The sequence below is a fragment of the Natator depressus genome, chromosome 2 (assembly GCF_965152275.1).
Source record: "Natator depressus isolate rNatDep1 chromosome 2, rNatDep2.hap1, whole genome shotgun sequence".
Taxonomy (NCBI): domain Eukaryota; kingdom Metazoa; phylum Chordata; order Testudines; family Cheloniidae; genus Natator; species Natator depressus.
This window is the reverse complement of record NC_134235.1, coordinates 85,013,730-85,029,087: the sequence shown is the minus strand read 5'-3', so window position 1 is coordinate 85,029,087 and position 15,358 is coordinate 85,013,730. Positions and strand designations below refer to the sequence as shown.

Below are 15,358 nucleotides of genomic sequence, written 5' to 3'. Positions count from 1 at the left end.
AATATATTTCTGAAAGTAACAATAATCAGGACACATAGAGAGGTAAGTGTAGAGTAGAAATGTATTGGATTTTACCCTGCAATTTCATTTTTAATTCAAAGCAGAGAGGACAAAAAAAAAATCTATGAGACAGGAACGTAATCAGACAAACGATAAACCTGAGAATGCAGAATAATCTATATAGTTGTGAACGTTTCAGTTAACAGCAGTGTACTGTGATGTTTCTGAGAATGAGGATAATTGGAAACAGCTCAGATATTGACTAGACTCCACAAAGGTTCAGGTACCTAAAGAGTGCAATTAAATTGCATTGAATGTGGCGGTAAGCCAGTAACATCCTAATTCTCAAAAAGAATTGAAAGAACACGGTACAGTGCTTTTAAAATATAACCCTAGATGTTATGGCAGCTTAGGCTTCTGATAAAGTAGTACAGTTTGCTTTTGGATTGTGACAGACTTGTGCAATAATAACAGACGTAAAATATCAAACGCCCCACCTCAAATGTCAATTTTCAAATATATTAGGAAAAAGACCAGGGGTAATTTATTTTGAGATGGCATAGAAAAGTGGTAACACATTCAGTATGGTTCATATTAGCGATGGGTGAATTTCAAAAAGTTTTGATGTTTGGATGACATGAGTATCCAAAAATACAGATCCAAACAATCGCTCTTTGGTTTAGATATTGGTTTGGAAGTCATAAAAACAGGCCCACACGTCTGAATGATATCCAGATTGAAAATGCTTAAATAAACCCCTTTTTCTGGGTGTTGCACAACTTCCTCTTCAGGTCATAGCTAAAACAAGGAAGAGGACACACACAAGAAATTAAAAGAAAACCAACAAAGATTAATTGGACTTCTTCTATTCCTCAGATGGATTCAGTTTTGGTTTGTTTCATGTTTGGGATGAAGTTATGTTTAAATTCCTCTCAGCTGCACCATTTCACTTATTTCTTATTGAAACATGGGCAAGATCAATTCAGAAAAATCTGCTCCAGAAATCAGAATGCCAAATTTCTGAAAACACAACATTAAGTAAGTCTCTCTCTATATCTATATCTAGAACTTACTTTGTGTTGACGTTAAATTCAGAAAGGGAGCTACTTTGGACACAGTATCATTTTGGAACATTTGTGATTCTTGATTAATACGATGGATGGGTGGGTCCAAGCCAACCCTCCAGATGTGAATCCCTCTGATTCTAAAGGAAATCAAAGTTCCAATCCGCATTTTGTGGCTCAAGCCTATCTGTACATTCATTACATCAATGCTGGGAGTTTGGAGGAGTGGAGATCTGGACATCAGTGAAAGAATTTATTCAAAGTAAAATATGGGAGGGCAAGTTTGGAATTTGTATGCTCACCATCAGCTGGTTTGACTTCTAATAGTGTTTGTTCTTCTTGTCCTTGTTCACTGTTTTCTTTGATACTTTCCACTTCACACCAGAAATCCTCCATTGAGGTGCTATCCACAGAGGCCTGAGAATTGGAACGGCTGAACATGGGAGGATGTAAGGACTCATTGGAAAGCATCCTGTTAATTCTTCGGCACTGAGGGAGGGATTTTCTGGAAGAAGATAACGATAAAAAATGGAAACACTTTGTATCTTTGTGTTAGAAGATAGAACTTCAGAAATAAGACAAAGATGAAGCTTACAGTCAATGCATCAACTCTGTTTTGAGGTGGGCCGTGGACATAATGGTGGAAATGAAGGACAGAATGAAGGTAGTCTTCACTCTGAATTTTCTCATTTCACAGTTTCAGTCACAATCTTAGGGTTACCGTTGTCGTCATTTTGGTTTTTTGATTTAATAAAATATATTTTTTAAATTGTGAAGTGCTGATTATTAGCACTGGATTGGGCACTGGACTGGGACTCAGGAGACCTGGCTTCTCTTCCCAACTCTGTCACTGCTCTACTGTGTGACCTTGAGCAAGTTATTTTACTTCTTTGTGTCTCAATTTCCCCTTCCCGCTTTACTCAGTCTGGTCTGGTCTGCTCCTAAATTCTTCCAGGCAAAGACTGTCTTATACTATGTGTGTATATGTTCTGTATGTCTACTATATGTCCAATGAATGTTTGATCTTAGTTGGGCCTTTTTGCATGACTGTAATACACACAATAAATACTAAGTGTGCAATGGGATTTGGAGAGAGGGTCCTAGTGGCAGGCAGAAGTGTCCCAGGAACTGGAGAAGAAGGTTTGTCACAGGGCCATCCAGTCCTCACCTACTTGAATTAATAGAAATGCAATTTCCCTTTCTCTTCCTTTTTAGTGTGTCATGATCTTGCCAACAACCTCTTATTCAAACCCACAAATATCTCACTCCATAAAAATGTATTTCCCTTTTCAGGGTTCCCCCTCCCATCACTGTTTTCATGGTGGATTTACAGACAAAATGAGTTAATGCCAAATAATTAACTTATTCTTTCCCTCTTGTGTAGTTATTCTGAGCTGGGGTGCTGGCTGTTTCTCTGAGAATGCCAGAGCACTCCTTGATCATTTGGGTGGTCTAAGCCGATTAGTGCTGCAGCCCAGAGCTGAGCTCAAGGCTAGGGATCAGCAGTGGAAACAGTGGAACAACAAATTCCAGCTGTGGACATGATATGTGCTTCTACAAGGCAAAGCAGAGCTGCTGTCCCATGTCTCTCTTTGATTATGGGATGTACATTACAAATAGTATGCGTGCCAAACATGCCCATTTGCCACTAGCCAGATGATAAGGAAGGAATTTAAGCTTTCAGATGGGTGAAGAAAATATTTCCAAAAAGCAGAAAAAAGTTATTATTCTGATAAATGCTCTTTTGGAAGAGCAAATTTGTAGTCAGTGTTTCCACATATTTTCTCATGAACTGCTAGTGGTTTAAACAAACAGTGACCATTATTGTTTTAATAAGGGCAAGACACAATCAAGAAAATGCAAGGGGCATTCATGACATCAAAGTGGTTAAAGCTATTTGAGTGATTTCCATGAAGTTTGTCCATTGGTGAGACCAGAGCATCTCAATTGGCTTCAGGTCATAAAACCTCAGATGACTGAGTCACCAGTGAAATCATCATACGGCTCTGTGTGGAAACTGTTATCCCTGTTATTTCCAAATTCACCCTCTCCTCCTCCTGGCCCCATGCATTGGCAAGAAACACAAAAATGTAAATAAATCCCAGAGTCTTTAAAAACCATGTTGCAATACTCACAGAGGGCTCTAATAAAGTTTTAGTTATTAAAATAAAACACACCATAGGCAATCCAAGTATCCCCAATTCTTTAACTCTGAAGGGGAGGCAGTGTTTGCTAGCCAAATCGATACAACTACTAATGTTTCTGATCTGATGTTCTGGAAGTTAATACAGAACATAAAGCAGATGGAAGGTGCACTTCTACAGTGACTAAACCAAGACTGGGGCCCCGTTGTACTTGGCACTGCAGAGTTGTGCTCCAAAGAGCTTATGAGATGGCAGTTGTTCTTAGCCAGGTGCTACAATGCTCAGGGGGGTGTTAGGAAGCTGTGACCACTTTATCCAACCCATAGTGTTAAATAGGAGAGGGTTCCCAGCTGAATGAGGGGGGAGGTCCCAACATAGAAAAATGTGAGAACAACTAATCTAAATAGACAAGATAGACAAAGGTTAGGAGAAATCATTATTGTCTCAATTTTACAGATGGGCAACTGAGGTCTGGAGAGATTAAGTGACTTGCCTAGGATCACACATGAGGTCTGTAGCAGAGCCAGGAACGGAAACCAGATGTTAAGAATCCCAGTCTAGCATCTTTATTACAAGACATCTTTCCCTTCTCTGTAATTAAAATGCAAGTGAAGATTCTTGTTTAAAAAGAGCTTCTGCATGACACCATTTCAAAGAACAGTATCTTTGTTATAAACCTTTGTCAAAAAATCAAGCACACATCAGGTCAGAATTCCTTTAACAACAGTCATTTAAATGAATACTCCTTTCATTCTTGCAATCAAATCTATGTTGAAGAGGCAGCAGAACATGTTCCCAGATAACATAACTGACTGGATTGGATTGTCTTTTAGTCATTGTCAGGGAATTCAAACATTTCCTGCCTTCCCAGTATGTGGAATACTGACCATGACCCTTGCACTTCTGGAGCACCACGCCAGTCTGATCTCTGGGCTCTGACTCCTTCAACACTCAGCTAACTCAAATTGAGGCCTTACATCACCATATTAGGAAGAATCTGTACAGAGTTGGTGGTTTCAACAGCAGCTAATATGGTATTTTGTAACATTACCATACAAAAAAACTAAATGCAAAACAGATGAGTAGCACGGCAACATCTAATGTGACAACCAACATTTACCAAATGCATCCAAGGTTACGGAGTAATTAACAGATATTCAGAACAACATGAAAAGTACAGAACAAATTTTGAAAATCAGAAGAACAGTCTCCCAGGAGTTGCATATTTGAGGTTTGTTATCTCATCTCAGATTAAATCATGCTGTATAAGATTCACATCACAAGAAAGATTAGGCAGTGACACATGCATCTTATTGGTATACAACAGAAATTTGCTGGTTTGCACATTATTCTGATGCTTGCTATTAAGAGCATGTGTATTCAAGTAGACTTTCAGCTGCCATACTGAGCCATATACGTGGACCTTTGGTCCTGGAGGAAGTGTTTTTGCCTGTAAGTGACAGCAGTGCTTGTCTGCATTTCCTTCTAGCAAATGTTTTTCAAAACAGTTTCAGAAAAAATATCCCAGGAGAAGCAAAGCAGGTCTATATCCTCCATCACTTTTAACTCACTCTTGAAAGACACTGACTCAGCACACTGGATGTGAGTGTTCCTAGAGTAACAGCTCAGCTGAGGCTAAGTCACCAGAGAACAATGGAAGCAGTCAGTTCTACCCTTCAGCCAATCCATGGGGTAGGTTTTTTATTTTTCTTGCTGGCTATTAGGCAACTAAACTACTGATCTGATCCTGTTGCTCTTTAAGAAACACTTGAAAAGAAGTAATGACACAGGAGTAGCAATAGTAAAGTTTAAGCTTCGTCTACCGTAGTTACCCTCTCTTCCTCCCCCCCCCCCTTTTTTTTTTTTTTTTTTTTTTTTACAGGCAGGCATGAGTTGATCAGATAACAGTCTGACCAAAAATTAAGAGGAGAAGCTCATGCCCTGATCTTCTGGACAGAAGTAAAGACAACGCAGAAAATGCTGGGAGAGAGAAACGAGGCTTCAAACATCAAACACACACTACAGTGTCGTGACTAAAATGGATGAAATAGTTTTCAGGGTTGGGATTTACAAAACTTGCAAAAGGCACTGAAGAAGGTAAAAGAACTGGCTGCAAGGCCGCGCTCTCACTCATCATTGATTACAGAAGAAAGGGTTAGTTGCCAGTAATGAAAAATACAACGGTATCATGTTAAGTTTCCCACTGAAAACACTTTTGCAAGGAAACAGGATATTTCCATAGAATATGGGGGAACTGACAGAGTTACCTTCTAACAATGAAGTAACGTAATGGTGAATCAGACCTTCTATACATTTTATTTTCTCTCTGTAGGAAACCAACAAACAATTTAGAACTTAATCACACACATTGATTTTGATACTGCTCAGCCAATCCAATAAGCAGCTCTTTTCACATATCCCTGGAAAAGATAAATCAAACCACACACAAAGGGCTAGTTTTGGTGACACCTAATTATTGTTCAGCGGCTGAGAAATGATAGGTCAATGCTTGTGTTTTCAATTTAATTAAGTGATGGGTGGTGAAAAAAATCTATAAAACAGAAGGAGAGCAATGAAAACACCTTGTACTCAAGAGTTGCATTTAAACCCTATTCAGGCAGAAAAGACAGGGGACATCCTTCTTGTGTGGTTGTAAAGATTCATTTCATATGACCACTGAGTATGCTGCACCACAATTAGTCTGCATAAATGCTGATGGGAAAAGGTCATTGGAAGATGAAGAGTAAAAGTTCTCACAATTACTGTAGCATCAGGATCTCTTGTCACGTGCAGTATTCATCAATGTTGTGTCTGAGTAGCTAGATTATCTACTGAGCATTAGCATGCCTTCAATGGCACAAAAAATAGTGTAGGGTAATGTTGAATCTGGCCCCAAACCTCTTAATTCCTGAATTTCTGACACATGCACAAAAAATGCACTTCTGCCCCCTCAGCCCTCTCTAGCTGCCAGGTTGTTTTTTTAAAAAAGCTTTGTAGTGGGCACTTAAAATCATATAAGAGACTTTCCCCTGTGAATTGTGAACCAACTTCATTATAAGCTGTTGGAAAGCTGACATTTCTTTACCAGTTTCATTTAAAATCTACTTTGATAGACATGTATTGTTTTCCAAGAGAACAACTGATACCAAATGTCTCTCAGACCTACGATACAGATATCCAGTGTAAAGCAATAAGTTGGCCTACATGAGTACTGTTATGCCTTTTGAGCCAAATATTTTAGGTCTTAAAATGGATGAGTCAACTATTTATTTGATGTAATCCTGTTTATTTACAAAGTGTACACAAAGTCCTGTTTCCTGGAACATAGTAGGAATTAAACAATAGAAGGCAGTTTCTTTGGCCATAGTTCCAAGCCTCTTTCCAGCTAGTATTCTGCCTACAAAGCTCTCTTTACCTTCTCTCAGGGCCTTGCTTTCACTGTCTGTCTTGTTGTCTACTAGGATATTTGGCTGCTTGTCTTTGTCCCTGGTTGCTTTACAGACACATATACTTCCATCAGACAAATGATCAGTTAAACCCCTCTGCTCACATAGCTCTATTTCTGACAAGCCTTACACGTGGCCTGTGCTTTGTGTGGTGGCTCCTATTGTTTCAGAAGCCTTTACTCCAAAAAAGGAGCTTATCTGCTGCTTACATTTATCCTGACTGAAGGGCATCCATCTTGCCCACCAACTTCAATGAAGCTTCACCCAATCACCATTGTAACATTACCATGCAGATGACAAACAACATGAGAGTACACAACGGACACTGCAAGAACATTGCTCATACTGGATTTCACTATTGATTTTCACAAAGGGTCCAGTCTCAAGACCTTGTACAACTGGGCCCACAAAATCACATTCACTCTTTTCAGCAAAGTGCCATTGTTACAAAACACACAGTATGTCAGCATTGCACATTTACTAGTGAGCTATGAAGTATTCTAATAAATACTTTAACTAATACTTTTATCTTTCAAGACCGTTCTTCCCACCTCCAAAATACATTTGGTCATGTTGTATTCTTGATTTTTTGATATTATGCTCATTTGCTAAATCATTAAACATCTACCTAGTCTCTCAGTCGTTAATAGGAATTAGTAAGGATCTGCTATAATGTTTGTGCCCAAATGTTACCTGCCACCAGTTAATAAAAACATTTTACCCTATAATTACAACCAGCTTTTATATGACATGTTCAGAAAGAGGAATTGAGATCTTGCTAATATATTAATAAGGAATACCCTGTGCCTGGCCTGTGCAAAGCAGCAGAGAATGGTCATGAATCTTCCTCTGTTAATAAGCATTCAACGTGAAGGCCAGTCACAATCAGAGTCCTTGAACTTGGGGGAGCATAAAGACTGTTCCTTCTAAGTGCTCCCTGGGGTGGATAATGACCCAAAAGGACAGGGAGTGACAGGAAGGAGGTGGCACACAGACCCAACTCTGTCAAACTAGCTTTCTCACCAAACCCATGGGCCCAATGTACCAGGAGTAGCATATAACACCCACTGCAAGCTCTGGAAAGTATTCGATTCCTCCTCACCCCCAAAACAAAGCTTTCCCTCAGTGGTATGCCTGAATCCTAAATGATTCAGAAGAAGTCTGTGTATTATCAATAATAAGAATGCACTCTGACAACTTTCCTTTTTTCTTTGGTGGGTTGGAAAAGGATGCTTTCTACAAACATATTAAGAAGCATCTTTACTTAGTAGAATTTATATTTAAAAGCCAAATGTGCTAGTTTAAAAGTTTTATGAAATTCAGATGTGAACAAGTTTTAGGACTGTACCTTAGGCCTAGATCTAAAGGGATATAGTTAAAATAACAATTAGTTATCATAGTCAATGAAGCCTTCCCTAGGCATCACTTCCAACTTGCAAAATCCTGTCTTATGTGAACACTTTAAATATCCTCAGCAGTTTCCAAGATCATAAATGCAAGGGAAGTAAGTTCTTTTGGCCCCTTGGTGTTTGCATACAGGCGTTTGCATACAGGTTTCACTGTAAATGAAACCCGCACATAACATTAGATTATCAGAGTGTCTTACAAGCATTAGTTTATTAGGTCTCTATATGTGAAGAATATACATTTTATTTGGAACGAGAATAAATTCAGGCACACAGCTAAGTGGCTTGCTCAAGGTCACACAGTGAATCTGTGGTGGAGCCAGGAATTGAATCTAGGAGCCCCCACTCCCAGTCTTCTGCTCTGACCACTAGATAACACTCTCTTCCTGTGTTTATTTATTATAGTCTCATTTATGCATGGTATTGCACAAATGGTAAGGAGGGGAAGGAGCCTTCCCCAACACCGTGCTCTTGTGCATAGGCGAGTCACAATCTGATCTCTTAGAAAATAGTAAAAGCCATTTATTCATGTCTGAATATTGGTGACATCGTAGCAGAATTTTCAGAAGCCTTCTCTATGCATTGCTAGCTTCGAACACTCAGCAGCTGACCTCCCAGTGATCTGAGCACACTATCTATCCATCTCCTCACTGGCTGTCAATTACCCTGTTACGATGGTCCACCACCATTCCTTTCGTTATAACTTTCTTGAGGTTATTTCCATCCCTACGCCTGATGTGACTAAAGTACATAGGTTTGCACCTGCTGATTTTTGACAGCAGGGTCTGCTTCTCTCCGATAATATTTCTAACCCAAGCATTCACCTTCTTTTCGGTCCAGGAGATAAGTAAAAGTCTTTGCCAGCACTACATCTCAAAGGCTTCAGTTTTCTTCTTGTCAGCACCATTAATTTCCCATGATTCACATCCATAAATTGCTTTGGTAAAAAATAAGCTTTTCACCAATCAAATTTTGAGATGGCACAGTTTTTCCAAGCTTTCATAAAGGATGCCACGGCTGAGCGAACCATCCTTAATCTTCTGATTTCTTTGGAACTGTCTTCTTGGGTGGATATATATGATCCCAGATAACTGAATTCATCTACTTGACTTAACTTGACTGTTAATTGGAATGTCTACTTGCATCTTGTTTTCGTTAATCATATCAGCATGCATGTATTTTGTTTTTGCCTCATTCAGGAATAGTCCATATTCCTCACTAAATGGTTTAACAGATGCCAACATTCGTTGTATTACATTAGTGGCTCTAGCAAAGAGCATCGTGTCATCAACATATCTGAGGTCAGTTAAGAGGTGTGCATCTGGAAATCCCAGGTCCATTTGCTTTGTCAAAACCTTCCAGGGTTTGTCTCATAATAAATTCTGTATACATGTTGAAAAGGCTTGGGGATAGATTACACTCTTGCCTCACACCCTGCCCATTGGAAAACCACACTCTGTCATCTGAGGCTGTTTGCAGCATGGTCTGTTGTGGACAGTAGAGACTTATACCAAGTTTAATGAGATGCTTTATAATCCTCATGTCTGCCAGTATCCTCCAAAGAGGGTCACGTTGGACGGTGTTGAAGGCTTTTAAGTAGTCAGTGAAACACAGGATAAAAGAGTGATTATACTTCCTGAATTTTTCAATGATGTGATGGATGTTCATTATTATGCCTCATCCCTCTCTGAAACCAGCTTGTTTTGCGGGTAGTTCTGCTTATATCATTTGCTTCATCTGATCCTGGATTATGTAGAGCAGAACTGTGCTCGCGTGAAATATCAGGGTGAGAATAAGATTGTTACTATGCTCTGAAGTCTCCTTTCTTTGGTAAGGGCAGAAAGATTCCCTTTGTCCCATCATCCAGCCAATTTCTAGTCATCCATACATCATTACATATTGTCCACATGAGAACAACATCACAGTCACCAATCGCCTTTAATAATTCTGCTGGTATGTTACCTATCCCTGATGCTTCTCCAGTCTTCATTTTCATAATAGCACTAGGCTGACCAGATGTCCCTATTTTATAGGGACAGTCCCAATATTGGGGGTATTTTCTCTATCGGCGCCTATTACCCTGCACCCCCTGTCCTGATTTTTCACACTTGTTGTCTGGTCACCCTAAATAGCACGCACCACTTCCTCTTGCAGCATTGATAGCTCCAGCTCTGTACTCCCCTTTCTGTTGTTGTCCTGTATTGTAAGTAGCTGTGATGAGCTAGACACAATAATTTCTCCACCAGTGTATGATATTACATTCAGTGCGGACTCTGTCACTATAATCTTTTATTATGCTGATTGCAGGGAAATCTTTTTGTGAAGTAGGGCAGTCGATTAATCGCAGTTAACTCATGCGGTTAACTAGAAAAAATTAATCATGATTAATTGCACTTTTAATTGCACTGTTAAACAATAGAATACTAATTGAAATTTATTAAATATTTTGGATGTTTTTCTACATTTTCAAATATATTGATTTCAGTTACAACCCAGAATACAAAGTGTACAGTGCTCACTTTATATTATTTTTGATTACAAATATTTGCACTGTAAAAATGATAAACAAAACAAATAGTATTTTTCAATTCACCTCATACAAGTACTGTAGTGCAATCTCTGTCGTGAAAGTGCAATTTACAAATGTAGATTATTTTTGTTATATAACTGCACTCAAAAACAAAACAATGTAAAACTTCAGAGCCTACAAGTGCACTCAGTCCTACTTCGTGTTCAGCCAGTTGCTAAGATGAACAACTTTGTTTACATTTACAGGCGATAATGCTGCCTGCATATTATTTACGTCACCAGAAAGTGAGAACAGGCATTTGCATGGCACTTTTGTAGCCAGCACTGCAAGGTATTTACATGCCAGATATGCTAAACATTTGTATGCCCCATCATGCTTCAGCTACCATTCAAGAGGACATGCTTCCGTGCTGATGATGCTCATTAAAAAAATAATGCATTAATTAAATTTGTGACTGAACTCCTTGGGGGAGAATTGTATGTCCCCTGCTCTGTTTTACCCGCATTCTGCCATATATTTCATGTTATAGCAGTTTCGGATGATGACCCAGCACATGTTGTTCATTTTAAGAATGCGTTCACTGCAGATTTGTCAAAATGAAAAGAAGGTACCAATGTGAGATTTCTAAAGATAGCTACAGCACTCAACCCAAGGTTTAAGGATTTGAAGTGCCTTCCAAAATCTGAGAGGGACGAGGTGTGGAGCATGCTTTCAGAAGTCTCAAAAGAGCAACACTCCCAGGTGGAAACTACAGAACCCGGACCACCAAAAAAAGAAAATCAACCTTCTGCTGGTAGTATCTGACTCAGATGATGAAAATGAACATGTGTCTGTCCACACTGCTTTGAATCGTTATTGAGCAGAACCTGTCATCAGCATGGATGCATGTCCTCTGGAATGGTGGTTGAAGCATGAAAAAACATATGAATCTTTAGTGCATCTGGCACAAATATCTTGCGACGCTGGCTACCAAAGTGCCATGCAAATGCCTGTTCTCACTTTCAGGTGATATTGTAAACAAGAAGTGGGCAGTATTATCTCCTGAAAATGTAAACAAACTTGTTTGTCTGAGTGATTGGCTGAACAAGAAGTAGGACTGATTGGACTTGTAGGCTCTAAAGTTTTACATTGTTTCGTTTTTGAATACAGTTGTTTTTTTGTAAATAATTCTACATTTGTAAGTTCAACTTGCACGATAAAGTGATTACACTACAGTACTTGTATTAAGTGAATTGAAAAATACTATTTCTTTTGTTTTTTACAGGGAAAATATTTGTAATAAAAATAATATAAAGTGAGCACTGTACACTTTGTATTCTATGTTGTAACTGAAATCAATATATTTGAAAATGTAGAAAAACATCCAAAAATATTTAAATAAATGGTATTCTATTATTAACAGTGTGATTAAGTGCAGTAAAATTTTTTAATCATGATTACATTTTTTTAATTGCTTGAAAGCCCTCCGAAGAAGTCTATCGTGAACTCACCTTTTGTATAATTACTGTCCTTGTAATCCTCAGTTTCGAACATTTTGCCTTAATGTATTCCCCTCCACGTAGGATAAAAGGTCACACTGAACCTTTCTGAAAGGCAGTCATCAGCCACTGATTGCTTTCCAGAGCTCTGGGAGGCATCAAATCTGAGGTAAGCAAAAAACCTATGGAAGCACAAGCACCCACTGGATGGTTAGCCTCTGCACTACCTGCTATAGGTGGTCACTCTGCATTATAGACACAGCATAGCAATGTGTGTGTATTTGTATGCAATTATAAACATGAACAAGATTAGAAAGAGTGGGCTAACTTGCAGACTGATCCAGAATCTATTCACACCACATAATATGGGATGGAAAGGCCTTTGCCAGCAGCTCACACTTAGCCAGACTTATTATTTAAAACATATACGCAATACAGCTACAAACTGCAACAAATCTAGTGAGTCTAGAGAACAGATGAAGTTTAAATAATTCAACAAGCAAAGAAGGAGACTAAGTAAAACCCAAATGGGCTTGTGCACTGGAGGTTGTTAAAAATTTGTTTTGCCTCTAGAATCACCAGCTAGTTTGCACAAGAAAGGAGAAACATGGAAATATTAAACACACAAAATGGTGGCAAAATCACAGTTAGGGGCAAATTTTCCATCATCCTCAATACAGCCTCTAATTTTGTCCAGGCAAATATGGTAATTTGCACTTAATTACTGTATTTGCATGCAGAAATACTTGTTTGCAAGTGCAAGATTATCTAGGTACCTATTTATCATACTTGAGGTACTTCTAATGCAGCTATCCCTTTAGCACTGAAACACTATTATTACTGTCATTAGATAGTAACTGAGAAAAGAATTTGGCCCTAAGAAACACTGAAAAGCAAGGGTATTTCACCCCTAATTCAATCCTTTAGGACTCTAAGGTTTGATATGGTTTTACAATGTGATCCTTTGTACTTCTCAACTGCTGGGCCTCACTATATGGGTGGTGCGTAGGGGGCAATAGCACAATTTTCCATGAGTCTGACTTTTAAGTGTGACAGACTTGGTTTGTGATGACCTGCTCACACATGGTAGGCAGTCCCTATGACAGCTTTAAAAATGTAATTTTGTTTATAAAAATCCATTTAGAGCATCCCTTGATCCATTCACTTCAAATCTCAGGGCTCCATAACCATTCACTTTTCACCTTTACTTTTAATTCTGGCAATTGCAATTTTCACAGTAATATATTTCAAGTAAGGGGCTAAGCACTAGAATTCACCATATATTAACTACTAATCACATTGCATGATTCCTATCAAATACCCTGCATTACATTAGCAAGCATTATGGTCAGTACTGTTTGCAGGGTCGGCCTGAAAGAATGTAAAATAATCAAAAAGGAATTTTTAAAGACGTCTAAAAAAATTCTTTGGTGGGGACCTTCTTGTTAAATATTTCCACAGAGGAGGAGACGACAACATTGACTGTTGCAATAAAAATCCTGGGCCAGATTCTCAGATAATTGTAGAGTGTCATAGAACCATTGACTTTAATTGATCTTATATGTAAAAACCAAAAATGCCCTTATTCGTTGTATTAATTACACATCAGATTATTACAAATGGGAAGAAGTTTAAGAACAGATGTACTTCTCACCATTTCTCTCTGCTATCCAACAGCTTTGGGTTTGCCATAGAACAATTTTTAACCCATGGGCTCTCTTTTCCATGGTGTACTGTAATTTATGGCATATTGGGTCACTGTGATGGAATGAAAACTTGGTTGGAAAGTTTTTTACCCAAATAAACATACGAGCATAGTTCTATTTTGTGTTACACAAGTACACGTGTAGGGATTATAGAGTACTTTGGAAAGAGTCCCAAATCAGCCGAGGAGAATATACAGTGCTCGTGCTGGTAATACTACTTAATAAAAAACAATGTAGCTATGATGTCTAGAAGAACTACCTCATTGCAATCGGCTTCTGTTTTTGCCTACAGAAAAACAATCATCTAACATGGCAACTGCAGAAGAATGGATTATTAGCTCTTTATCTCTCTGTATTTCTAGGTACTTAATGTGGACCTTATCCCCAAAGTATCTAAAGCATTTTACGTGCCAAAAAGTCAAGATACAAAACAAACAGCTCAGCCATATAAAGATACAGATTGAAATCCTGACCCTATTGAAGTCAATGGGACCTTTTCAGTGGGGCCAAGATTTCATCCACAGTCTATATATAAACAGCCAAACTAGAACTGAGATAAACTGGAAACAGTGAGCGCTGACTTGTTTATGCTCCTAAATGTCAGATTTTTAGGTTTTATTAAATGTCATTTAATTTAGAATGAAATAAAGTAAGTAAAAATTAACCTCATCTACCACTCAAGCCATGATTAATTGGCATTTTTTTGTAGGTATAGGGCAGAGATTGGTCTTGAGGAGATACTTAAAGGAGAAGGTGGGGTAGACTCACATAGAAGTGCAGGGAGGGTGTTCCATTTATAACATAGGCATATTTGTTTGTGCCAGAAGTTGTCAAATGGGTGGTTGGGGCTGATATCAGACAGAATGATGGTGGGTGGAGTGACACAATAGGAGACAAAGCCAGGTAAGCAGGGAGGAGTAGAGTTGAAGATGATGATTGAACTTGATGCAGGGAAACAGAGGAGCCAAGAAAAATGGAGTTTAAGGTCATAGGGTTCCAACAAATTACACTCCCTGGTTCCTGTGTGTGTAAAATGTCAAGAGAATCAGACTTCCCTTATTGTGTGTTTCCATTTTCAACAGAGGTGTGAAGAAAAAGATAGAAAACAAGCATTTCTTACATTTTGGCTACCCATTTCTCATAAACTGGGAACCTATCAAAATAAATGATCATCTATGGTGTTAAAGTGATTACTCAGCCTGTGCAAAACTACCATAAGAATTGCTTCTGCATGTGGTATTGTCAAGGCAACACCCTAAATTCCAAATGTTATTTTTCTAACTTGGGCTTGAATCATTCATACTGAGTTTCTCAGCATAAAATGGGCTTGATTTAAAGAGCCAACAGATTCAGCAATGGCTCCAAACCACTTGGATTCCAACGTGGGCCAGAACTACTTGGCCATATTACCCTTCTTTATAACATCCATAAAAAGGATAAAATCACAGTAAGCAAAATATTTTAAATGGGAACATAGGAAACCATATACCAAAGGGTGATCCACAGCCTTCCAGTTTCCCTCAGCTACCTTAATAGTGGTCACATCCCACAACCTTTTGGCTAGGTATTTTTTCTACTTATTTT

General features: G+C 38.6%; 1 protein-coding gene across 4 annotated transcripts in view; it reads right to left on the bottom strand.

The window, feature by feature from the left end:
* The window catches only part of ARHGAP28 (Rho GTPase activating protein 28), a 92,514-nt gene that overhangs the window by 38,767 nt on the left and 38,389 nt on the right, over positions 1-15,358 (bottom strand). For 3 of the 4 annotated variants that reach the window (XM_074944601.1, XM_074944603.1, XM_074944602.1), the window contains exon 2: positions 1,367-1,569. In XM_074944601.1, the coding sequence (XP_074800702.1) occupies positions 1,367-1,569 (203 nt within the window). Of the gene's footprint in view, positions 1-1,366; positions 1,570-12,080; positions 12,210-15,358 lie in introns of those variants that run through there. The other variant, XM_074944604.1, reaches the window with a different exon arrangement.